General features: G+C 42.6%; 3 protein-coding genes across 3 annotated transcripts; 2 read left to right on the plus strand and 1 right to left on the minus strand.

The window, feature by feature from the left end:
* Positions 1-436: 436 nt before the first annotated feature.
* On the plus strand, positions 437-5307 carry fcf1 (FCF1 rRNA-processing protein). Its single transcript, XM_083634108.1, has 8 exons — positions 437-522; positions 947-1011; positions 1859-1930; positions 2048-2196; positions 2296-2368; positions 2474-2561; positions 4777-4871; positions 5061-5307. The coding sequence occupies exons 1-8, from the start codon at positions 520-522 to the stop codon at positions 5107-5109; spliced, it is 594 nt and encodes a 197-aa protein (XP_083490234.1). The 5' UTR covers positions 437-519; the 3' UTR covers positions 5110-5307.
* Positions 5308-7646: 2339 nt separating this feature from the next.
* Positions 7647-13493, plus strand: vash1 (vasohibin 1). The gene is made up of 7 exons (XM_083633369.1): positions 7647-8097; positions 8809-8897; positions 10268-10324; positions 10787-10861; positions 11424-11805; positions 13001-13110; positions 13219-13493. Exons 1-7 carry the CDS (start codon positions 7876-7878, stop codon positions 13289-13291), a joined length of 1008 nt encoding a protein of 335 aa, XP_083489495.1. The 5' UTR covers positions 7647-7875; the 3' UTR covers positions 13292-13493.
* A 3169-nt stretch (positions 13494-16662) lies between these two features.
* Positions 16663-25456, minus strand: angel1 (angel homolog 1). The gene is made up of 10 exons (XM_083634000.1): positions 25351-25456; positions 21951-22754; positions 21401-21645; positions 21203-21272; positions 20573-21015; positions 20330-20456; positions 20012-20122; positions 17922-17955; positions 17376-17566; positions 16663-17262 (listed from the first exon to the last, which is right to left on the minus strand). Exons 1-10 carry the CDS (start codon positions 25412-25414, stop codon positions 17105-17107), a joined length of 2247 nt encoding a protein of 748 aa, XP_083490126.1. The 5' UTR covers positions 25415-25456; the 3' UTR covers positions 16663-17104.
* Between the last annotated feature and the right edge of the window lie 125 nt (positions 25457-25581).

Below are 25581 nucleotides of genomic sequence, written 5' to 3' on the forward strand. Positions count from 1 at the left end.
CTGCTATTGATTGACTTTTCAAAAGGCAGAGAACACTGAGTCTGAGAGCACAAGACAAACACAAGCTAGTTGTATCCACGTCTATTCGTGCTGGTGTGTTGCTATCTGTGCAGCTGGAAGCCAATTGTAACATCGGGTAGCTTATCATCAAACGCTATAGCGTTAGCGCTGACATATGCCCAAAAGCTAACCAACTAGCGTTAGCTATCAATGTCAGCGTAATTTAAGAAACCTCGTGTACGATACATAGCAGTTATTAAGAGGCAAATCACAAAAACCTTCATCAGATACAACTACTAATATCACAAATACATAAAACAACACAATATAAATGTGAAATAAATACATTGCAATGCTACGAAAACACTGCATCTACCTTCGCCTGCTATCCATTAGCTTAGCAACAGGAAAATACGCAGAAATGGTGTCGATTTTTGATGACATCACTAGAAGTCGCACCGAGGTCCACGAGGACAGACGAAAGGTACACTCAGCTGATGTGGTTGCTGAAGTTTTAACATGGTAAGTATTTTCTAGCTGTATAATATATTGCAGTTGTTGTGATATGATAACTTGGTTATTGTGTAACGTTAACGTTGTATTACTAACGCAGAAGTGAAGGTTTTGCCCCGTTACCAACCTAGGCCTAGCCCCGAGCTAACCCAACCTAGCTAACGTTAACGTTGACACACTCTCTCACTCTCTCTCTCTCTCTCGCTTTCTCTCTCTCTCTCATTCAAATTCGCTTTATTGGCATGAATGTCTCAAGTACAATATTGCCAAAGCATAAAGAATTGCTAAAACAAAATACAATATCTCTCCATAATTCTGTGTGTGTGTATACTGTATGTGTATGTGTTATGACTTTAGCAGTGTAATCATGTAGTTTACTATATTATTATTGTCCTGCCATTGTTAAATTATGCAATTTGTGTGTGCAATCTAGGGGAAGCAGAAAACAAAGAAGTTTGCTGCGATGAAGAGGATGATCAGTCTAAAAGATCAGAGATTGTGAGTTCCAGTTGTAATAATAGTTTTCTCTTTTTAACCTATGTTTATTCCTTTAACTAGCCCCATTTGTTCCATCGCCAATGGCTCTGGGACTCAGTCACATAAAGGTACCATCAGTGATGTGATAAAATGGTTCCTTACCCGTTTCCGACGTCGTATCGCAGATCTGAAGATCTTATATTCCTCTTAAGGAAGGCAGTAGTATGTCCGGAGCTGTTAAAATGATATTCCTGCCTGAAACAACCGTTTAAATGCAGTCTTTCGGCAGCCTGTGCAGAATTTAGGATAGGAGAGGCGGCCCAGTACAGGAACCTTGGGAGTTTGAGTATTCCATGACGTGTTTTTCACTGTGCCGCCGTATCCATGTGACTGCAATGTTTGCTCGCCATGTGCAAGCGGTGCACCGTGATAGTAATATCAAACACACTCTGCTGTAAATTTGGCACAGGCTGTCAAAAGACTGCTTTTAAATGTTTCACGCAGGAATATAATTTTAACACCTCCAGACATACCTGTACTACTGGCTTCCAAAAGAGAAATATTATATCTTCGAATCTGCGATACGACATCGGAAACGGGTAAGGAACCATTTTATCCACTTGGAACCTCACATCACAGATGGTAACTTTATTTATGCGACCAAGTCCTAGAGCCATGGGCGAGGGAACAAATGAGGCTACCCTTTATCCAGCTCATTCCTTAGCGGTATCGAGCCTCAATTAACCCAGTTAAATTGTATTCTGATATTTGTAACGGCACAAATATATCCCCTTATATGGGGATCTTAAAGACAAGTGTGCAAGCATTTTGTTCCCAAAGCCCTATAAGCTCCTTGTTTGTTTTGTAGAAAAGAGAAGGACCGTGCTAAAGGAAAAGAAAAGAAGAAGAAAGATCCCTCACAACTCAAGCAGACAGAGGTGTAAGTTGGTCACAAAAGAGCTTGGATTGGGGCATCAATAGTGGCCGCTGGCTCGTTGACTGATGTTTTATTTACATTTTTATTAATTTAATTTTTTGTCCTTCATTCATTGTACAGGACAAAGCACCCTTCATGTCTGTTCTTCCAGTACAACACTCAGCTTGGTCCACCATACCACATTCTAGTTGATACCAATTTCATCAACTTCTCCATCAAGGCCAAATTGGACATTGTTCAGTCTATGATGGATTGCCTGTACGCCAAATGTGAGTACCGTACTTGTAAATATTGCCCAGTGGTGAATAAGACGAGGGCTACTTTTTCAAATTGTTTCACAATTTTTCTGCAATCTTTTCCCATCCCAGGTATACCATGTATCACAGACTGTGTTATGGCTGAGATTGAAAAACTTGGAATGAAGTACAGAGTTGCACTCAGGTAAAAGCTGCTAGAATTGACATTATTTGTACACTCCGACAGGGGCCCCTTTCTCTTATTATAATTGTTTAATTTGATGGAATAACACAATTCATCTTTTTGCAGGATAGCCAAGGATCCTCGGTTTGAGCGCCTGCCATGCACACACAAAGGAACATATGCTGATGACTGCTTAGTCCAGAGGGTAACACAGGTAATATACTTTCATGTATGAATGTAGATGTGTAAGAAGAAACGAGACTAAGCGAGCCTATTTAAACTGGACCCAGACTGCTGCCACTCACTGCTGTGCAAGTTCACATAAGAGCTAGCTCAAAGTTCAGTTCACAGGCTTAAAATGAATTAGTTCACGTTCATAATTCACCAATTTGAATTTTCAACTAAACGGCAGGATACATCTGGGTGCGGAAAGTGAAAAAGCAGCACTTAACCCCTCCCTCATTACCACCACTGAGGTGCCCTTGAGCAAGGCCCTTAAACCCAACCGCTCCATCTCCGCAATTATTATAAATCACTGATCGTCCCCCAAAAATTTGACTTCTGTGTGAATATCTACAACTGCTATTTCCCAGTTGGGAAAACTGGATGGGATGGTTATGTTTTAGATTAGCTTTAGGCGGCGTTCACACCCAATGCGCTTTTTTCAGTAAGAACGCTATGGAAATCATGTTGAGAGCGCTTCCATTGTGCACAAAACACAGCGCACGGAGCATTTTTTTTGTGCATCATTTTGTTTTCCCCTGCAGTCGCGTGCAGTACAGATTAGGACACAATGAACACACGGACGGTAGCCAGCTGGTTTTGTCTGTTTGATGTTGTTCACTGTCAACATGAAAGCCAGATTATTGCCAATTCTGGCAGCAGCGGAGGTTAAGGATCCCTCTGGGAGGAGAAAAGGTAGGATGAGTGAAAAGCCGAGCAGCGTGCTTTTCCTCCAAATGTTCAACTTTTTTCATCTTAATAACGCCCAGAGCGCTCCGCCAAAAAAAACAAGACGCCACCAGCGTTTAAACGCCAGGTACGTTCCTTGAAAGAGGAGCACGTTTAGCGCGTCCTTACATAGAGAATAAATTGCAGAAAGACGCTGGCAGCTCAAATGAGCGCATTGTGTGTGAACACCGCCTTAGTTGGTTTGCCACTTTTCGTTTGCCACTGTTTTTAAACAAAGTCCACATACTCTATCAACTTGTTCAGGTTAATTGGCTCTCCTCTCATTCTGCTTAAAGCCAAAATATTCCCACTCTGTGGAGTTTGGGTGACACAGGTGAATGTAATCACCTAGTTGATTACAGGGGGTACGGTGGCGCAGTCAGTAGCGCTGTCGCCTCACAGTTAGAAGGTCCTGAGTTCGATTCTCGCCTGGGACACTGTGGGCGCTGTGGTTGTGTTCCCCCCATATCTTCAGTGCCTACTACTGCCCAGGTGGGTTATCTCGTTGAAAGGGCCTTTCTCTCTGTGTGGAGTTTGCATGTTCTCCCCATGCTCCCCCCAGGGGGCTCCTCCGTATATAACCCCCCCCCCCCCCCCCCCCACCAAAAACATGCAGAAGATCAGATCGTCATCGTCATCCGACCAGTGACGACAACATCCGAAGTTGGTCCCGGGCGCTGTACGAGAAAGCGACCACTGCTCCTGGCCTGCCCCTCGGAGGAAAGGACATGCCTGGATGGGTTAAATGCAGAGGACACTTTTCACCGGCCACCGTCAGCATGAGTGTGTTGTGGCCGCATGCATGTATTGTGGTGTTCGTGTGACAATAAAAGACGGGCTTGTCCGTTACGAGAGGTGATTACATTCACCTGTGTCACAGGCTTCATTCAGCTGCCTGCTGCTGCTGAACACCCACACATGTGTGTTTCAACAATGGGGGTCAGTCATACCTTTTTTACCTGAAAATTACCGCTTATACACATTATTTTTAAACACATACACAGCAGGTGGTAATGGTAATCACCATTGACACTTTCACATCGCCTCCCAACCGTTTAGCTGCTCCCCTGCTTCTCCCTCATTAGCAGGAATCTGTAGTAATGTAATATCGTGACAGCCCTAATTTCAATATCATGACATTTAGCAGTCATCCAAACTGCTGTTATTGCCAAGGCTCATGATTACAGCAGGAGCAAGTCGGACACATACCGCCATGTGTCCAGAAATATGCACAGACTTGTCTAATATGCAGAGAATGCACTGAATGTCCAAGGTGATGATTAGAGTAGTGTGTAGGAATGTGGAACAGCAGTTGGGGATAGTTTGTATGGACGTTGCAGTGAAGGTGCTCTGCTTCAGATCCGTCCTAGTTGATCACGGTCACCAAAACTTGACAGTGGGAAAGTGTTTTGTCATTGTGTAGTTTGTTGGCACTGAAGGGCAGATGTGAATAACATTTAAAAACAAATCTTGTACAGCACAAGTGTTATATCCTGGCCACCGTGGACCGAGACCTGAAGAGAAGGGTGAGGAAGATTCCAGGAGTGCCCATCATGTACATCTCCAACCACAGGTTAAGATGAACACTTTCAACATTTTCTGTAGCAAATAATTTGGGGGTGGCTGTGCTTATTAAGTGTGTGTGTGTGTGTGTGTGTGTGTGTGTGTGTGTGTGTGTGTGTGTGTGTGTGTGTGTGTGTGTGTGTGTGTGTGTGTGTGTGTGTGTGTGTGTGTGTGTGTGTGTGTGTGTGTGTACACACAGGTACAATATTGAACGGATGCCTGACGACTATGGTGCTCCAAGATTCTAAAGTATCTCCAACTGAACTGGACCTGTAAATAGACTTTGGCTTCCTGTCATTTTCCTTACACATTTTTGGAGGGTTTTAAGTTTTATTTGGGGAGGATTTGGGTTGTAATTGAACTGCAAATACTGCAGAACAAAACAAAAAACTTATTTTTGTATTTGCCTGCACATTCCAGCTTTCAATAAATTAATTACTGCAGTGGACGTTGTCTTGACATTTTTCCATCACATACACACCAAATGTGTTTATAGGCCTATGCTTATTTGCTGTGCATGCAAAGATGCAGCAATATGCTGCAAAAATAATTTGACAATTGTGGGTTAATCTTTAACCAGTCGTTTAATTAGCTCATGTTTACATCATTGGTGTAATTCACATTTTGTATGTTTTTATTTAGCTTTAGTACAACAATATAACATTCAAATCACATAATGGGATGTCTTATGTTATTTGTTCATTTAATCTCAAAATTGAATTGACCTGTATATGCAGAACAACTGAGAAATAGGTTTGGTGTGACTCCGGACTTCAAAAAGAAATTTACCCTTATTTATGTTAAATAATAACTCCAATGAAATAAGGAATTTTGTCTCCACTCGAAAAGCGGCGGTGTGATGAGGCCTTGAGGAAAACTAAAGTGAACGAGATAGTTTCAACTGCTAAGTCGCTATATACATGTAAAGAAAAAAACATCACATGGATGCAACTGGGACGTATCATCAGTGATGTACCCTGGGGTCATGAGGTTTCTTGGGCCGTGGTGGTACTGCAGGCTCCGCTTGCGGCTTGAATGGCCCTCCTAAAAGGCCTCTCGTGGATTTGTTGGGCTTCTTCCTCAAGATACAGGCTGGGGCGCTAACCCATACTTCTCCCGGTATGGTATATAAGAATACCATAGCAAAACTCACTATTGTGTAGGCTACCACAGACACAATAGGAGCATTTTCGATAAGGAAGACCACAAAAAGAACATTGGTCTGGATTTATCCTCAAAACGGAAAGAAAAAAGTTTGTTAGGATAATTACATCGTATTTCCATGTGAACTTATTTTGCCTTACTAGGGACCAAATGTAATTGGGTTTAGTCCAGATGTTTTCAAAAGCTGTTGGAAAATACATTTTCCATGAGAGTATGTAGAAACGTATACTACTGTACTTTGACAGACAATCAGTTTTATTTTTGGCCGGAGGAACCCCACCTGACAAGATGATCTGAGTTATTATTGCACAACTGCCTTTATTATTATAAAATCAGTCGTAGTTCTCGCACTGTGATGATAATTAGATGAAACTACCGGTATTCTTCATGTTGCTGGTTGACTGACTCAAGGATCCCACTCTGGGAACCATGGGGTCTAGATTCCTGCGTTCAGGTGCTGTTGGAATACTGTAATTATGAGTCAAGTGTGTGAGAGAATGTACACATCTAAATGATAGCAACAAGGATGTAATTTAGTACTAGTGTATGTTTTGTGTGATACACATGTAATCTTTAACCTTTATTCATGCATTTTTGCTTCTTATAAAGTCATGTTCTAGGTGTCTATGCATCAGTAACATGCCTGACATGAATTTTCTCAATCTGCCATTGTGACACAATCAAACAATTTGCCGATTCCAAAATGTAGACACTACTATCCCACTAAAAAATACTTTTATTATGGGGTGACGTGATTTGTTATTTCCAATCAAAGGCACTCGAATACATGAGAAGCGGATGACACAAGTCTGTCGGAAGTTGGAGCTTACGAGGAGAACTTGAAGGCAGCATAGTCACGCCTGAGGTCATCCGCTAGCGGAGATCATGCGCAGTAAGTGGAGGTCTGGGAGTGTCTGAGCAGAATCCAACCCGCAGTCACTGAAGCCAAGAGCATCTGCAGGAACAATGAACTGTCCGACTTGTGAGAAATGGAGCTGAACTGAGTGAGGGCACCGAATGAGGAGCGTATGGGACATGGGATTGTATCGCCACAAAACTGATTTGCTGGATATTCTCTCTACAGTGTGAATGACCTCTGGGATAACGGTACTGGGAATTAGTGAACCCTACTTTGTCATTTGCAGAGTCCATCCTCTTTGATTCAGATAGCCTAACGTTATATCCGGGCTAGTTGTGTTTAGACATTGCACTTACACATTCATAATATCTGCGTTAGAATAGGCTGCACATCCTAACGTTATATCGGTGCTAGTTGTGTTTATATTGCACTTACACATTCACAATATCTGCATTAGAATAGACTGGACATCCTCATGGCTTAGTTGAAATCACCTTATTGTCTTAGTTTATTTATATACTTGAATAGCTTGTTACTATCACCTTATTGTCTTAGTTTATTTAGATACTTGAATAGCCTATTGCTATATAGCCTGTAATAATAGCCTAACACACTACAGTTAAAATAATAGTCTTCTTCCTAAGTGCCACAGACGATCTGCAAAATTACCTCGTTACATTAGTGCTATTTTTGTAGCTCAGACCAATCTACTGAAATCATTACATTAGAGAGCATTTTCAGCTGAGGTCCACTGTTGCTTCAACTACCTAAAGAGAAGTGGATTTTCCTTAAACACTCCATTGCTTTTGACTTTCAAGGCCACTGACTGTAAAGCCACTTGCGGCATATGCTGTCGGATGTCATGAGTTGGTCATCTGCTGTGGGAGCCTTCTTAAACCGGCAAGCAGATTAGCAGTGACTGAGAGGGCAAGGCGTCTGTCAGGACATTTCTGTGCCAGGACACCGTTGGCTGCCTTGTGGAGGCGGAGTGATGCTGAGGACCACCGCCAGCTCAGTGGAGGAGAGGGACGAGGAGCAGGAGGACGAAGGTGATGAGGAGCTGAGGGATGGAGGGGTGCCCTTCTTCGTGAACAGGGGAGGCCTGCCGGTGGACCAGGAGACTTGGGAGAGGATGTGGCGCCATGTAGCCCGAATTCACCCCAACGGTGAAGGTCTGGGGAAGGAGATCCGGGGTGCCACTGACCTGCCCAAGGTGAGGCGGTGCCCTTTCAATGAGTTGCACCAAACAACACCATGTATCAGTATGCCATGTGTGCACAGCCAACAGAGCTGAGATCAACTTGTTGCACTTATGGCTTCATATAGATTGTTGCATAATTGATTATCCGTGGAAATAGTGGTTGGCTCAGTACCTTCACTTCACACTCTCCATGTGAAACTGACACATACTGGAGAAGCAATTCACACCCTTGTGTTATGGGTGAAAGTTATTAGACACAGTGCTATTGTGCGATCCCACATGACATGACACTAGCCTACAGGAAGCCATGTACACTCATGATATTTACTTAAATGCACTGTAAAGTCTTCTTCAGTGACATCCTCTACTCCACAGACTGCCCTAGTAGGACATGATGAATGGTCAGTCCTCAGCCTCCTACTGCAATGAAGCGATATGAGCCAATCTGCAGCTTTGTCAAATCACGCCTTCGCATGCTGCACGACCCTGTTGTGTTAGATGCAGGAGAAAACGGTGCCTGTGTTCTCACATGGAATGTTATATCATAGGTTCAATTAATTCTCGTGAGGCTGGCTGCAGAACAATTCAGTTACATTTGAGTTAAATTAAGTTAAAACTGAATAGAGAGGAGCCTGGAGGTTGAACAAGAGGACATTCTCCAACCGTAGTGAATATAGGGATTGTATGACACTATTGGAGTTGCTTATGTCCTCTGTCCCACAGATTCCAGTACCGAGTGTGCCTACATACCAACCTACCACCGCTATCCCACAGCGCCTGGAAGCCATACAGAAATACATCAGGGATTTGCAGTATCCTTTGGCTAACATGGCACAATCGGCTTGTTAGTGGATAATGCCAATGGCTAGCTGACCATTAAGAGGGAGTCTATTTAGACATCTGGGAAGGTTAAATCCTTGCTAATAGCTGGAAAGACATTTTTTAAACGCTGTATGATTTCTTCGCCGTTCACTACCATGTGCTACTGCCTCAAGCATCATGGATAATTCATAACTGATCTCACACAAATTGAAACACATAGCATTACAGGAGAAATAGCCAGTATGATACTTTCAGACTGCCTTTTACTCACCTGACCCAGTGTTTTGGCACAGGTTGCTAAATATGGGCCAAACAACAGAAAGTAGGCCACTCTAGATGCTATATTCTATATAAAGCATAAACATTCTTTCTAGTCAGGGCAGGAATTCATCCATAATTAACCAACAACCTATGAATATCACAAAGCAGTCTAAGGAGTTGTCTCCTCTCATCATTGCATGCAGCAGAGCATTCTGCCATAGCTCCACACACCTTCTTGGTATTATATGTGATGAAATATAGCTCCAAAACAGTCTCACACACCTTCTCTGTATTATGTGATGAACTTAACAGTCTCACACACCTTCTCTGTATTATAAAACAGTCTCACACACTTTCTCTGTATTATAAAACAGTCTCACACACCTTCTCTGTATTATGTGATGAACTTAACAGTCTCACACACCTTCTCTGTATTATAAAACAGTCTCACACACCTTCTCTGTATTATGTGATGAACTTAACAGTCTCACACACCTTCTCTGTATTATGTGATGAACTTAACAGTCTCACACACCTTCTCTGTATTATAAAACAGTCTCACACACTTTCTCTGTATTATAAAACAGTCTCACACACCTTCTCTGTATTATAAAACAGTCTCACACACCTTCTCTGTATTATAAAACAGTCTCACACACCTTCTCTGTATTATAAAACAGTCTCACACACCTTCTCTGTATTATAAAACAGTCTCACACACCTTCTCTGTATTATGTGATGAAACAGTCTCACACACCTTCTCTGTATTATGTGATGAACTTAACAGTCTCACACACCTTCTCTGTATTATGTGATGAACTTAACAGTCTCACACACCTTCTCTGTATTATGTGATGAACTTAACAGTCTCACACACCTTCTCTGTATTATGTGATGAAAGTCTCACACACCTTCTCTGTATTATGTGATGAACTTAACAGTCTCACACACCTTCTCTGTATTATGTGATGAAAGTCTCACACACCTTCTCTGTATTATGTGATGAACTTAACAGTCTCACACACCTTCTCTGTATTATGTGATGAAAGTCTCACACACCTTCTCTGTATTATGTGATGAACTTAACAGCATCTTGCAGGTACAATCACACCGGAACACAGTTTTTCGAGATTAAGAAGAGCCGACCTCTTACTGCGTAAGAAACCATTCTTTGTTATCCTACGCTGACAGTCTGCCTTGGTTCTTGGTTTCTTCTCTGATGTTTCTCAGTGGATGGTCTGTGTTTGAAAAGGTAAAAGTCACGTACATGTCACAGAAGAAGAGAGACTTAGAGGGCCGTGGCAGCAGACACAGGACATCCTATATTTCTGGTGCACGCAAGGCATTTGTGAGTAAGAACTCATGTTGAGGCATAACAGGATCTGTCTTGCCAGCAGATGCCTGGAACGCACTTTTACTGACCTCACTTTATTAGATTTAGTAGCAGAGATTTTATTTCGATGGCTCATGGAAAATCTTAGTTTTGCTCGTCTGCATGCAATCAGTAACAGTGTGTTAGTGTCATTTCTGTTGCGATCTGTAATGTATTAATGTCTTCTAACAAAGATATTAAGTTGTATTAAGCCTACTCTCATTCTCATGCAAATCTTCTGCGCAGGTTGATGGACATTGCTAAGGAGATGACACGGGAGGCTCTGCCAATCAAATGTCTGGAGGCCGTGATCCTGGGGATGTATCTTTTTATTGGCATGCTGTGATGGTTTGAATTGGTAATGTGATGTGTTTTGCCTCATCATCATCACTCGACATTTCATTGCAACGATTGTAAACACTCTGGCGGCTTTATTTACAATGCTTTACTTTAGAAGAGACGCGTATCCCACAGAATTGTTGGCTAATGGGATGATAGTGTGCTTTTTGGCACAGTTTAGTTGTTGGATACTGTCTTTCCACATTCTTCTCGAGACAATGTCTAATCTAGCAGAACAAATAGCCTTGTAGGATGCTCCAAGTGATGTTGCAACACTGGCATGGCAGGGGCAGCCAAGCCTTCATTGATTAGATTGGACTTCTTCCAATGGTTCCAGTGGTCTTCTTGCCAAGACCACAGTCTTGCAAACATTCTCAGTTGTATCACTGTGCCATTAGAGTACATTGGATCTGTTGTTTGTTTTTGCTTACGGTATGTTATGACCTTCTGGGTAGTGTTGCATGTAGAATTATACGACCAGAGTAGGATGACATCATAGCATCAAGGGATTGATAGTCAGTTTCCTTGACCCAGCATGCGGAAGTTACCTCACCAACAACATGCCAGGTGTGGAGCGCTTCCCCCTCAGCTTTAAGACTCAGTTCTCAGGGAACTACTTCCACCACATTGTGCTGGGAGTTCACAGCGGGGGGCGCTTCGGCGCGCTGGGCATCAGCCGCAGGGAGGACCTCATGTTCAAGCCCCTGGAGTTCCGAACACTGATGGAGCTGGTGCAGGAATTTGACGGGGCGTACCGGGGCTACTGGCACACCCTGCGCAAGGTCAAGATCGGCCAATACGTGTCCCATGACGCTCACAGCGTGGAGCAGATAGCATGGAAACACTCCATTCTGGATGTCGACAAACTGTCCAAGGAGGAACTTCGGAGGGAGCTGGAGAGACACACTCGAGACATGAGGCTAAAGGTACAGTATGGCAGGCAGCTTGGACAAACAGTGCAAGGCAAGCAATCAGGAAGGATGTCAGGGAGTTTCATAACTCTCCAATAACTGAAGTAGAATTCCTATCCTGGTATTTAAACTTTTGGGGGTGGAAGTGTATTGCTACCCCGACCCTGCTCACCCTCAGCTGTCTACCTTGAAACGGCATCTGGAAAACCAGCACAGATGGTGCAGGCAATCTATAATAAAATTAATGCTAATGTTCACCATGTTTTTAAATAGTCTGCTGTACGCTTAGCTTTGCTGTTCTTTCCTTTCTTACTGTATTCTACCATTGTTGTTGTTGCTGTGGCTTTCCTGTGCTGTAGCCGCTAGCCTCATCTTGATAGCCACAACCCAACTCAAGGCAAATGGTTTATGCCCCAAAAAGTCCAAACATAATTGAAAAGCCAATTACATGCAACCTGGAAGATTTAGGCTTGTACACACCAGGTCACAGACACAGACTGATGATGTATATAACTAATTTATTTATTGTTGTTTTAACATGAAAACAGTTGCACATTGTAGCTTTAAGTCCCACACTATGCAGCCGACAGCAATAGGCTACCGTACACATGACAACAGTAAGCTATTGTACACATTTCTGAAATCTTACTGTTGTAACAATTCAATTTGGATGCATCTGATCTCTATATTTTTATTTTTTAGAAATAATGGGGTGGGGGTTGCTAACTATGATTGTCCTTATCAGTTAGAATGTCGTCCTTAATAACTTTAGATTTTGACTATACTTCTGCCATTCCTTCATGCATGGTGACAAGCAGTTGACCCCGCTGTCTGTCGTTATTATTACTGATGATGATCTCTCATCACCCCTTCTTCCTAACAGTAATGAAGCTCTGTATAATCAAACTGATGTGCTGGCTCTGCTGTGCGTCACACATGGCTGGCTCTCTCCATCAATGGCTGATCTTTTACACAGAGTGCTCTCCGCACAATCACATTAAAGACTCTACCTCCTCCTGTACAGCGAGGCTGTGAGCATAGTGAAACTCACCACTGATGCTTTTAAGGAATTGAAAATGTGATTATAGTTTTTTTTCTCTGTGTGTTTTTCCATCCCCTTCCTGACAAACTACCCTTGGGTGTTCAGTTTGCCACAACTGTTTAGTCAAAGAGATTCCACTTAGGAGTAATGTGAGCTGTTTTCCTGCAGATTGGAAAGCCTGCACCTCCCTCTCCTACCAAAGACAGGAGAAACAGCATGGGTTCGCCCCTCAGAGGCCCAGGCAGCCCCATACGCAGGATCAGCCGAATTGAGAGACGGTATGATTTATTTATCCTCAGGGCTGTGGAATTGGTTAAATTAGTCACGATTTCCTTTGTGCAGGAGTTATTCTGTACGGCTCATATTTGTGTGTTTGTTTGTTACAGTCCCTCTGCAGAGAAGAAGGTTTTGGAACAGAAGCCGTCCGGAGACCTGAACGGATATCAGATTCGAGTCTGAAGAGGTTTTTCAGTTTGCCTGTGAAGCTACGAGACTTGCTAACAAGGGTACCAGACACTTGTATCCATTGTACAGATCGACCTGTTCAGAGGCTCTGTTGTTGAATAGGTCACCATTTTTCTACCCAAGACAAACAGATCATTCAGCCACTCTGTTTCTATATTGTTACAAAGCTTTTCTGGAGCGGAGTATGGAAAGTGATTGGTGCTCAGAAAATTTCCAAATTCTGAAAGGGGTCAAAAACCTTTTAGTTTTTAAACATTTTTAAATAATGATGCAGCGTTTTGCTAATGATATACAATGTGAAATATGACTCTTCTCCAAAGCTGAGCAAGACAACCACTTAATGTAAATGTGCTACTGGACATATCATAGGTTTCCTTGGTGTCACAATATTCTCCAAAATAACTGTTGAGGCTTGTGTGCAATTTGTATTGTCATGTTGTACTGTAAATGAGCAAAATCATGTAATGTAATTTTAAACCTTAGGCTCTGCTGGGCAGCAACTGCTTTTGTAGTGACTAGTTGCAAACCACTACCCTTGTGCCTTGTATGAAGACTCAAAGAAAAGAAGAAAAACCTTTTATTTCCAATTAATTATTCACATTGCCTAACTAAATATACAGCGATGCAATCTCTGCTCTCCCAAATAGCCATGACATAAACAGTAGGACTATGTATGACACATTTTTGTTATCTACAGCAGTTAGCATGATTAGCATGCTATTTACTGTATTTAGATGATGGTTGAATATGGGGTAATATACATATGTATATTTTATGAGCATGAAAGTGCACCTGATGAGAGATTTTATAAGAAACAGGACACTGAGTTACTCCGGCTACCGAACAGGAAAACTTTCACTTAACTGATTGTCAAGGTGACTAATGGCGATGCAGCTGTCTGACCTCTGCATTTTCTGTATACTGACAAGTCAGTTTTTATACCGTATATAAATGCTTTATATAATAATATGACATTGTTTCTTACTTTTATTTGTAGCAACTTTATCCAGTTATTCACTAGCCTTAAGTGGTATCCTAGCAACCAATTTCCATTTTAGCCAAGATGTCAAGAAATTTGTTTACGGCACTTTTGTATTTTTTAATTGGAGATTCTGTCATTTTATACCTCCTTCAGTGTTGATGATCACCAGTAGACCACCATTTATCATGCACTGTTCTCAATATGTTGCCACAGTCACCAGTTTTGCGTGTAGATGTTGTCCGTTTTCATTTCAGTGTTCTAAAACATTTTTTTTGTACCAAAATATTGATGATCTCCAGTATCACAATAAAGACTCCCTATGGAGATGGCAATAAGGTGTTCTTTTCTTCTCCTGCAATCATATATGATGGTAACGAGGTGTTAATGAGTTCATGGTTATGATGGTAATGAGATGTTAAGGAGTTCATGGTTATGGATTTGATGTGAGATCAATAGTGTGTAGTGAGTCAAATCATGCTGTGCAGTCAGCCCGAGCACAGGGCCTGTTATCCTGCCAACCAAGACTAAACTGAAACCAGGGTGCTGTGAGCTGAGGAGCCGCCTCTGGCACTGAGACAGACCAGGGAGATCTCCAAACACTATCCCTGCTATGTGTATACATAAAAAACTTGACGCCAGTAACACTATAAAAGGCTCTGTGTGATCCTGGGACTCGCAATAAAATAGTGAACAAAAACATCCCATCAAACAAAGTGCTGTGGTACGGTTCCATCTAGTTTAGCATAAATCAGTCATTTCATCATTCCTCATTTTAACTGTCTAAGGAAATGTAACGTAAAATACATGTAAAGCTTTAAGCCATTGGAAGTCAATGTTGAAAACTGCCTGTATTATCCATTCATCATATAGAATAGTTATTTGCCTTTACCAGGTTTTGCTGCAGTGTTAGAGATCATACTACGGTAGTCAGTTGTGCTTTGCTGATGACCAGGGATCCTCTACACACAAGTGCAGTGGATCCCTCTGTCACTGGAAGGTATCTCACAGCAGCACAGCAGTCTTCTGAGGCCTCACTACCGATAACTGCCAACATGACATCCCTCATCTTCTCAGTGAAGGCTGGACTGAAGTGGCCGCTGTGTTCCATGAGAACCAGTCAGCAATGCATAGGGAGAAACATTAGGTTGATGATACAGCTCTCTAACAGCTGCTTCGTCTACATGAGTCTTTATTATAATAAAATAACCTTTGTATGCAACTATAAAGTAAAGAAATGAGCTGAGTGTGTGATGTGATTCAAATTAGGAGTCTTAAAATGAGGGCTGGTTTGTGTTGGGGCAGTCTGTATTTACTGCCCACTAGAAGATGGAAGCTGGAAGAAGCTGTGAGAAAGATAAACAATTCTTTGTCTTCCACTCTGCTGGATTCCACATGTATTAGAAGGCATAGTGGCCTATTTCAAAACAAACCTACTGACCCATTTCCTCTGGCCGTGTGGGTTTGATGCCACAGGGGAAATACAGCTGCACACAACCCAAATCCTCTAAATCAACTTCTACAACTCTCTAGTAATATAGATATGCTCACTAGTAATATAAATATGGCAAAATACTGGCACGGGCTTTGGAATGGGGAGGAAAATAGATTTACACAGCATACTCAAGAACCCACTGAAGAGAGTGAGAGTGAAATAAGGAGTCTTACTGATGACAAACGCCTCAGTGGACACTCCACTCTATAGTGTAAAACCCCCTGACTGAGCCCCATCATGCATGAACACTCCACACTATCTGAATGAATTATTCATTGTTGCATCACCCACACACACAGACATCTCCCTGGCAAACTGAGTGCCACAGTGGAGTGGGATGGGACGAGTAGTGCCAGCATTCAGCTCGCAGTCTGAGTCAGGCTGGATGAACAAGGAGTTAGACATGAACTTGAGGATTAAACAGGTAGTTGATGCAGATCACTTGCTAAACTTAGCCTGTAAATTTCATGTACATTCAATGTAAACTCTTATTTAACTCCGACTGTAAATTCATGTAAATCCACTGCCTATTTAACGTCTATTTAACTGTCTGTAAATCTCATGTAAATTCAACGTAAATTCATATTTATCATCCACAGTACACTTCACCACTCATGTACATATTGTATATATTTACTCGATTTGATTGCACTTGCAACTTTGTGATTGTCTTTAGTTATCTTCCTACTTCCTATCTCTGTATATTGATGTGACCGCTACGCTGCATACAGACACTAAGACAAATTCCTCGTATGTAACTTGCATACTGTGGCAATAAAAGTGATTCTGAAATCACAAATAACAAATGAGATTGTCGTTTCAAACATGAGGCATGCTTTTTCTCCCCTCTCCATGCAGGATTGTGGAACAAAGGCACAAAAGAGTCACAAATTAAATCAAAATATTTATCTGAAAAACTATAACTGACCCGTATAAACAGAGAACTCTTAATTCTCATGATGAGAAAAGTTAAAAAAGAAAATATATATATATATATACATATATATAGCAATCAGTTGTCAATGGCAAAGTAAACAGGTCAGTGCATTATCACATCAATAAAAAAGTTAAGCAATCGCTTTCTTTTGTTGGTATGAACCATTACAGCACCAATTGCAAAATTTTAAGTGCTATCGCAGCCTTTATATCTAATAAAAAACAGTTTGAACAGGACTGAATATTTGTATGTTTCTCATTTTCCTTCTTTGGCACTTTTGAACAAAAATATTATGCTGACCTCCCACTCAGTTTGAAATTTGGGAAGTAACTGTAACCATACTAACAAAAACAAACAAACAAGCAAGCAAACAACAAAAACAACAACAAAAAAGCATCATGCAACATGCAGGTTCAGCTGGAATTTGGCCAGAAGACTGAGATGGTCAGAGGGGAATATGTGATTGGGCAATCCGTTCATTGACCAAAGGTCGGCCTCTGATAGGAGGGAGAGATGACGAATCAGCTTCAGACCTCCACTCACCAGGTGGCCAGCTGGGAAAAAAATAAAACAAATAAAATAAAAAAGTCATCATGACACAAGCAAATTCATAGTTCTGTTTGATTCTTGGTGGGCAGTAACATCGACCAACTTAATTACAACGCACCTTTATGATCAGAGGAGTTGTGTTTGGGGGAGTAGAAGATGTAATCGACAGTAGCTCCCACTTCAGAGTGCAGGGTCGTCACCTCCGCGTGGCCGGAGCCTGGGAGAACGTGGGTGTAGGCCGACTGCAGGTCCAACCCATGACTGACGTGTGTGTGATTGAACCCATGACTGACGTTTGTGCGAGTGAACCTGTAACACACAAAATTAACAGATCACCATTTCATTTACACTTTGTATTTTCCATTTCCAGCATATTTAAGCTATTATTCCACCTCAAGTGTGTTCTTGACTATGTTCATATGTGACATGAGACAAGGTCTACTGCATTTATTCTTCTTTATTACAGTGGCTTTTAGTAGAGCATCATTCCTTAATGTGTCTCAATTATGTTGCTGCTATGACAGCTGAATCTCCATCTGGATAACCCATCCATCCATGTGGATGCAATACAGTATATTATATTCAACAGTGGAAGCAGTAAGAGTTGTCAATGTGCTCTGTTAACAGGAATATGGGATATATATATTTTTTTTGCTGAACTGACCTGTGAAACTTTGTCTGATTTTCCCTGGAAGGGTCTGTAGAAAATGAGAGAAATAAAAACCACAGATTTCTGAACCATCATGACAAGTTGGAAGATTAGATGAGAGCTGCGACTGACCTGGGGTAAATGTGCCTTTTCTTTTTGGAAAGAGTACCACATACTCAACATTTCACATTCATTTGATATGAATAAAGGACGCATAGACAAGTTCTATTCTCGACTACTGACTCAGGGATGTGTGTGACCGCGGTGAAGCAGACAGCTGCTCCTCGCACCACGTCTCCAATGCACCCCGCATGCTAGCGTCATAGCACATCATTATCATTACTTGCATCCAGTCCAATAGAGCTGAACAGTCACGTGACATCCCTTGCCCCGGAAGTGAGTTTCCCATTAATTTTCTCCATAGACAAAAAAACAAAACAAAAAACGAATTCCCTCGTTATTTTTTTGTTTTTGCTCCAACTGAAATGTTTTATGGTCACTCACAATTCAGTAGGTCACGGGTTGGCTTGGTTCCAGCCTTAAAACTCATAAGGATTTTTCGAGATGTCTATGTAGAAAATGAATGGTAAACTCACTTCCGGGGCAAGAGATGTCACGTGACTGTTCAGCTCTATTGCCTAACACCTTGAATCTGTTGGATTCATCTAATTGTGACAAACTAGGTCTCTGCTAAAAGATGGTAATGTACATACTTGAGACTAATGCATACCATGTCAGTCTAATCATTAGACTGACTTGTACAAAAAGCATCTACATGTCATTAGACTCTAATGACATGTAGATGCTTTTTGTACAAATGATCAGCTTTGGTACTAAAGCAACAAAGAGGCTATTTAATAGTTGTAGTATTTAGTAGTTGTAGTATTTAGTAGTTGTAGTATTTAGTAGTTGTATTTAGTAGTTGTAGTATTTAGTAGTTGTAGTATTTAGTAGTTGTAGCGGGACGTTCTTCCGACAACATTATTAGAGGGGTTTCTAAGTTGGATGTGGGTCAAGTTTGTCGACCACAACTTCTGTGTGGGAAGTGGCATAACCCTCTTTCAGGCCCCGTTTTGTGCGCAACGGTTATAAATGAGTCCCTTGATTCTAGCAGAAATGATTGGAAGTTGAATGTAGTTTACTGGAGAATGCATACAGGCACTTTGACTACAGTCATCTCCACTTTACTAATTGATTTGATAACAGTAAAATATGAAATTCAATTAATAGAAATTGCAATTGCATGCACTTGAAGAGATCCTCAAGTTTAAATAAATGATGGTTATTATTAAAGGTGGCTCTGAATTAATCATCAAATACATTTCTGTACTAAAGCTTTTTAATATCTTCGAATATGTGATCTGGGGCCACTTCCTCCGGTTGAAATTACAAATTGTACCCATATTTGTTCTCATGATAGTATAGCCAGTTAAAAGTATCAAACCAGCTGTAAAAAGCACCTTGCCCTTGCAACTACTTAAGCTATCCAGCACAGTCCACTCCAGTCCTGTCAGTGGTGCCATCTGGAGGCTGGTTGTTGTGTAAACTGGTTATGTAGCATTGTCTCTATATGAGTGGTTCTATTGCTTCTTACTATAGCACATACTGTATGATGAATGGATGTGCCTTTGTATGTGGCACTGTTTGTTTACATGAGTAATTAATTTGTCTGATATAGTACATTTTTGTCTAACTGTATATCTCCCATTTAGTGCGGTTCTCCTTATTATTCAGCTCCGCCTCTTCCTTTCTTCTTTCCAAAGCAAAAGACCAGGAAAGGGCTGACAATACTTTTTATCAGACATATTCTTGATTAGAAGTAGCTATATTACGAAACCGTTTAAGTGGTGAGCGAAATGGTAGGCTAACGCTGCTTTGATTCATGAATGCGGTCTCATGCAGGCGCAGAACGTACGCGCGAGTTGCCTGTCTGCTGTAGTATTTGCGGTGTGTTTAAGTGCAACTTTTTGGCTCTGAAAAACGTGACGGTGGGGCAACATCACAGTCTGCCTTGGTTGCCGTTAGTTCTTTGGACTGTGGTAGATGTGTTCCAGCCTTTACACTGTGGATTCTGCAGAATGGTCCAGTTGTCTGACTGACTGTACCTGGTTTGTCGTCAGTGACGCCTGGGATCAGCGGTAAGTCCGGGGGACGAACGCATGCTACTGGACAGAAGCGCCACTGCACCAGGAAGTCATGGGTGTACTGAAGTTTACCTATGCAGGAAGGACAGATATATGATGGGAAGTGGAGTGTTACATTATCACAACACAGCAGGAAACGGTGTGAGAGGAAATGTTATTCCCCAAAGGGAAGAGACGAAACACAATAGAATTTCATCCCTAAACTTAACATTATAAAAATAAATAGTGGGGCATACCCAACACTAGATACAAAACACAGCTGACACTTCAGACACTGACCTGGGATCTCCAACGTCTCCTTGCCAGTGGTGTACTGGCATTTGTCAGTGATTCCCAGAGAGCTGGGCCACAGGGGGGCAAACAGTCTGTGACAGGCTTTGTGTGACAGATCCTCTTGACCTGATATCTGATGCACAACACACACGGTTATAGACGGAACTACTGCTAACATCACAGCATAACAACTAGATATTTTGAAGTCAGTGGAAGAGATTGTGGACGGTGAAGTGTTGGACTTCTTACCATCCAGGCTTCTAGACCACGGTACAGCAACTGGCCGTTGGTGATCAGCTGGTACAGAGGCATGTTCGGCACAGAGTTAAAGTCCCCACACAAGACGACGTTACAGCGTTCCCCTCTGGCCTCGCAGGACTTGACCACGCTGTTGATCTCCGCCAGCACTATGGCCAACTGAGCCAGCTTCACTTCGCCCCTTCTGGGGTTGAAGAGCAGGTGGGTGTTGGCCACACAAAGGGGCGGGCCCTTCGCCTTGACCTCTGACCCTTGGGTGATGAGTGGCTGAAGCAGCAAGACGATGCCCACATTGTCCCGGTCCAGCAACACCGTCTCTGGCCTGAGGAACTCCAGCAGTCTGACTGAGCACTCTGAGAAGCGGTCACCACGGTAGCAGGTCACACAGCCGTCTGTCTTGGTCCCTGTGCGTCGCTTGTACACACAGGTGTAGCCTGGCATCAAAGGGCAAGAGTGAAACATCAGTATACAAAATGTTTTTGTATTGTCCCCCCCCCCCCAGCGATACCAACATTTTACATTATTGTCACAGTATATTTCCATATCCATCTCCTCCCCATCTTTTGTCTGTGAACTCTTCTTTTCTTGTGTAACTGTATGCGTCTTGTTTATTTGGCCTACCCATCTGAGACAGGAATGGATGCAGGTCTTCCTCGTAATGATTCTCCTGGACTTCTTGGAGACACAGGATCTAAACATGGGATACAAACACAACTCTTGACTTTCTTGTACTTGTACTTGCACTCGCTAGTCGCTCGTTCAGATGTGTGAAAAAGATGCATGTACACTCCATTTGAAAACAGTTGACTTTTGGCTCACATCTGGTGCCCATTTCAGGATTTCCTCCAAGATGAGGGGGCAGCGGTAGCTCCACTCCAGCACCTCTGGGGGGCAGTGTGTGTAAAGCCCCTGGTTGGCCTCCAGAAGGTCCTGGGCTAGGAGGTTGTAGGACATGACGGTGAAGTTGAACAAGGCTGGTTTGTACAAGCTGAAGCTCTGGAAAGGCTCCAGTGGAGTGGCTGCAGTGGAGCTTTCACCCACCTCCTCCCACACTCTCCACATCACTGATAAAAGAAAAGCACAAGTCTGAGTAAATTAAGTGCTGGGAAGAGTGTAAACAAACATACAATCTCACTAGAGAGGAAACGCAGTAGTACAAAATAACTGACTGACTTCTCTATTAACACATAGGATTTATCAAAGTAATTTAATTAAGAATATGTTTTTATTTTTCAGTATGCATACCCATATTTGAAATACTAATGGTGATTATATATTCCCATGCCATGGCGGTTAATACTGTGAGCAGTGTGAGGTTGGCATTCCCATACTTTTTCACTGATAAATGTCCCACTAGATTGATTCTCACCTTCGAAGGCCAGCGTTGGCTGTAATGGGTTGTAGTAGCTGATGGGAGGGAACTGCCACAGTGGACACTGCACCACATCTGCCAAGCCTGGGCCAGCAGGGAAGTGCCAGCTAGCTTGTGAAGACTGTAGCAGGCGTTCAGGGTGAGGCTCCGACAGAAGGGAGACCAGATCCAGCTTAGGGCCGCTCGCCCCAGCAAGCATTTCATCAGTACCAGCCATTATGTATTCATCCCAGGTCTCAGTTGTTGTTGTTGTTGCTGCTGCTGCAGCTGCTGCTTGACCTGTAGTTACTGACTCTTCCACGCTGGGTATGCATCTTTCCCCCTCCATTGGACAGGTGGTTTCTGGTACGTCATCTTCCACTGACAGACACTGTAGTTGTTCACATAGATCTTGTGCTGGACCTAGCTTCTCAGTAGGTGCAATAGTTTCCTCCTCCGTTTTTTGCTTTGTTTGCAACTCCTCTTGTAGTTTGATAGTTATTTCCTGGTCTTCTGCCGCAGGAGCTTCCATTGTTTGCTTTCCATCACTCATCTCTGCTTCTTTGTCCTCCACTGCACCCTGCACCTCATTCTTAGTTTCCTCTTTTTTATCCATGTCAGGCCTTGTATCGTCTTCCTTTTCTGGGCCAGCTTGCTCCTTCACCCCTTCTCCGGTTTGTCCTCTCTGCCCGCTGCTTGGGCTGAACCCAGGGTCCCGCAAGGTTGTCTGAGACTGGCTAAACCTCCTGGCTGGGACAACACCACCATTCCACACTGCCGTGCCATTAACAACTGCAGGAGAGATACCCTTCTTCGAGGCCTCTGTGTGAGAGAAGACAGTTATGCATTCATTCGTTCGTCAAGTTAAAACACAATTTCCTTTAGTCTATGAGACACCTACATTATGTTAAACACTGCAAAGTGCCACATGTTTATCAGTCCCACTGACCAAAAACAAAACATTCACGTGGTGACGTTCTCACGTCATGTGGAGCGTCTAAGTCTAAACTTGATAGCTGAGGAGTTGACCACGTCCACGTCATGTGTAAGCTAACCGTTATCTTATTTAAAATACGGTTAGCTTATTTAAAATACAATATTGTCAATGCTCAAAACTTTCACGCAACTAGTTGCAGGTTGTAAATTGCATGAAACATAATTGTCATGCAACTTGACACTTAGCAGTCTGTCATTTCAAATCAGCTGTGTGTATCTACAGTACGACACACAGGCCAGGGTAATATAAGGAGCTACTGGGCCGATAAGGCAGATCCAGGAGTTCGAAAAATGGCGGAGGCAATGGCGTTTGAGTGTGCGAGTGAGAGTGAATCAGAAAGTGAAGATACAAGGGGTCTTGAAAATAAACGTAATCGTGTATCAAGTGGTAATTCAAGTGACGGTGGCTATCAGGAAGTTAAGAAAGTGAGGAAAGGGAGTGAGGGTTCGTATCTTGTAGGAATGAGAGCGACGGCAAAGGTGGATGGAATTTTCAGTAACCTGCATGAGTTGGGAAAGTTTCTGGAAAGGAAAGTTGGTGTGGTAAAAGCGATAAGGGTAACTAGAAGTGGGTTGGTAGTAATAGAGTGTGTGTCACAGGATCAGGGAATGAAAGTAATTGAGATAGGTAAGTATAATCAGTGTAGGGTCGAGTGCTTTAAACTAAGCAAAGAGCCGATGAAGAAAGGAGTAGTAAGTGGTGTGCCGCTTGATGTGGAGGTGAAGTCATTTGAGGAACAGGTAGAGTGTGTGTATGAGGCCAGAAGGATGTCTAGGTTTGTAGAAGGTAAGAAAGAGGATAGTTTATCTGTGTGTCTGTCTTTTAGTGGAGGGCTTCCGGAAAGAGTGTTCCTGGACAGTGTGAGCTACAGGGTGAGGCCCTATGAAAGGGCGCCACTCAGATGTTTCAGTTGTCAAGAGTATGGTCATGTAGCAGCGGTGTGTAGAGGAGAAAAAAGGTGTTATCAGTGTGGGGAGGAAGATTGCGAATATACATATCGTAAGTGTGAAAAGCAAGTGAAATGTGCGCATTGTGAGGGAAAGCACTATACAGGATCAGCACAGTGCCCAAAAAGAATACGAGAATAGTGAGTAAAGTCAGAGAAAAGAAAGGGTTGTCATATGCTGAGGCTGTCAAAAGTATGGAGAAGAAACGTGAGAGGGTGGAAAGAAATGAGGACAGCGTGGGTGTACAAAAGGAACCGAGAAAGGAAATGGACAGATCGAATCAGAGTAATGTTATCTGCATGGATAAGAAGCGATTCCTGGCCTTTATTGCTATGGTGTTGAACTGTGCTGCAAGTATAACTGGGAAGACTGAGAGGACTGAAATGGTGGTGGATGCTGCAAAGAGGTTCCTGGATGTGGTGGACGTATCGGGAACAGATATCGATAAAATACTGAGGGACGCATTTGCGCAAACTCAGACAATTACGTCTGAGTGTTAGTATGGACAATATTTATGAATGGGAGCATTTTGGGAAGAAGAAGAAGTCGTACTTGACCTGTGGAGGGCAGTAATACGCCTAGAAGCGTTTACACTGCCGGAAATCTGATAGAAGAAGAAGAAGAAGAAGGCAGATCCAGACACTGAGCTGGTTTATGAGCTCCCTCCACAGGTGGGAGGAGGTTGCATCATGCATACAAAAATAAGCATCTTCAGGCCGAGGATGTATTTGTTGAATTCGCGATGCAAACAGATCAATCAACACACATGGAGAGAACCACAGGACAGATGCTTCGACACGCGGCTTTTGCACGAATCTTCCTAGACAAAGCAATTAAGAAAACAAATCAAGTCTCATGCAACACGGTGTTGTTTCACTAAAACAAGCTAGCTAGATTAGTAACGGTCTGTCATTGTTTTTCCTTTCTCTCTCTCGCTACAGTATATTATATTGTATCACGTGGGGAGTGTCATTGTAACTTTGTATCTTATTTGTGTATCGTTTTCTAGCTCGATAATATCAATTCGGATGTGTGGTATGTATCGTGTTGTATCAGGTTTTCTTCTGCCTGGAGATAGGAAGAGTCATACTCGGCGTTTAGTTTCACAAAGTTTTGCAACTGTTGCGGTTGAGTTTCAAACAAGTTTCAAGTGCGTTGCAGACGGCTTTAGACCATGCAAATCATTTGCAACTTACCATAAAAATAGTGTCATATTGTGCAACCACAAGCAATAATATTGGGCATAAAAGCAAGCTAAAAATCACCCACCCAGCAAACGTTCGCTCTGCAAATGTCAAGCCAATCTGAACTGCTCGGTCAGCAGCTATAGCTAGCTACCATTTAGCTAGCTGCTGACTCCTGGACCAGCTGTTCAGAGGAATTATGCACGTGGAAATCAGTTAAACAAACGTTTCTCAACCGAATCTGACACATTGCGACACTGTCACGTTTGCAACGGGGATGTGAGTTTTACCTGAACGTCGATTGAAGAACCGTGATAGTGGGTAAAGCCCATAAAACAACAGACTGCCAATCATCTTCTTCTCTGGGGTTTAACGAGACTACTTGGCAAGCAATCATGTTTCGTCTGCTCTGTTCGGCTGGACTTTGCGCATGCGCGTTCTGAGGGCGGGGGGAGGGATGATGGGGTGGGGGTGGGGCTAAAAAATACCTCTAATTTTGGGATTTGTTTTCTATTTCCTTT

This window comes from Poromitra crassiceps (assembly GCF_964638095.1).
Source record: "Poromitra crassiceps genome assembly, chromosome: 3".
Taxonomy (NCBI): domain Eukaryota; kingdom Metazoa; phylum Chordata; class Actinopteri; order Beryciformes; family Melamphaidae; genus Poromitra; species Poromitra crassiceps.

Bases quoted from the DNA above. Each gene is read 5' to 3' on its own strand.
- vash1 (XM_083633369.1), top strand. From the start codon at position 7,876: ATGCTGAGGACCACCGCCAGCTCAGTGGAGGAGAGGGACGAGGAGCAG. The intron at 8,098-8,808 runs GTGAGGCGGTGC...TCTGTCCCACAG, and splicing joins GTGCCACTGACCTGCCCAAG to ATTCCAGTACCGAGTGTGCC. The intron at 13,111-13,218 runs GTATGATTTATT...TGTTTGTTACAG, and splicing joins ATCAGCCGAATTGAGAGACG to TCCCTCTGCAGAGAAGAAGG.
- angel1 (XM_083634000.1), bottom strand. From the start codon at position 25,414: ATGATTGGCAGTCTGTTGTTTTATGGGCTTTACCCACTATCACGGTTC. The intron at 21,646-21,950 runs GTGAGAATCAAT...TTCTTTTATCAG, and splicing joins GCCAACGCTGGCCTTCGAAG to TGATGTGGAGAGTGTGGGAG. The intron at 20,123-20,329 runs GTCAGTGTCTGA...CTTCCTGCATAG, and splicing joins GGAGACGTTGGAGATCCCAG to GTAAACTTCAGTACACCCAT.
- fcf1 (XM_083634108.1), top strand. The intron at 2,197-2,295 runs GTGAGTACCGTA...TTCCCATCCCAG, and splicing joins GGATTGCCTGTACGCCAAAT to GTATACCATGTATCACAGAC. The intron at 2,562-4,776 runs GTAATATACTTT...AATCTTGTACAG, and splicing joins TAGTCCAGAGGGTAACACAG to CACAAGTGTTATATCCTGGC.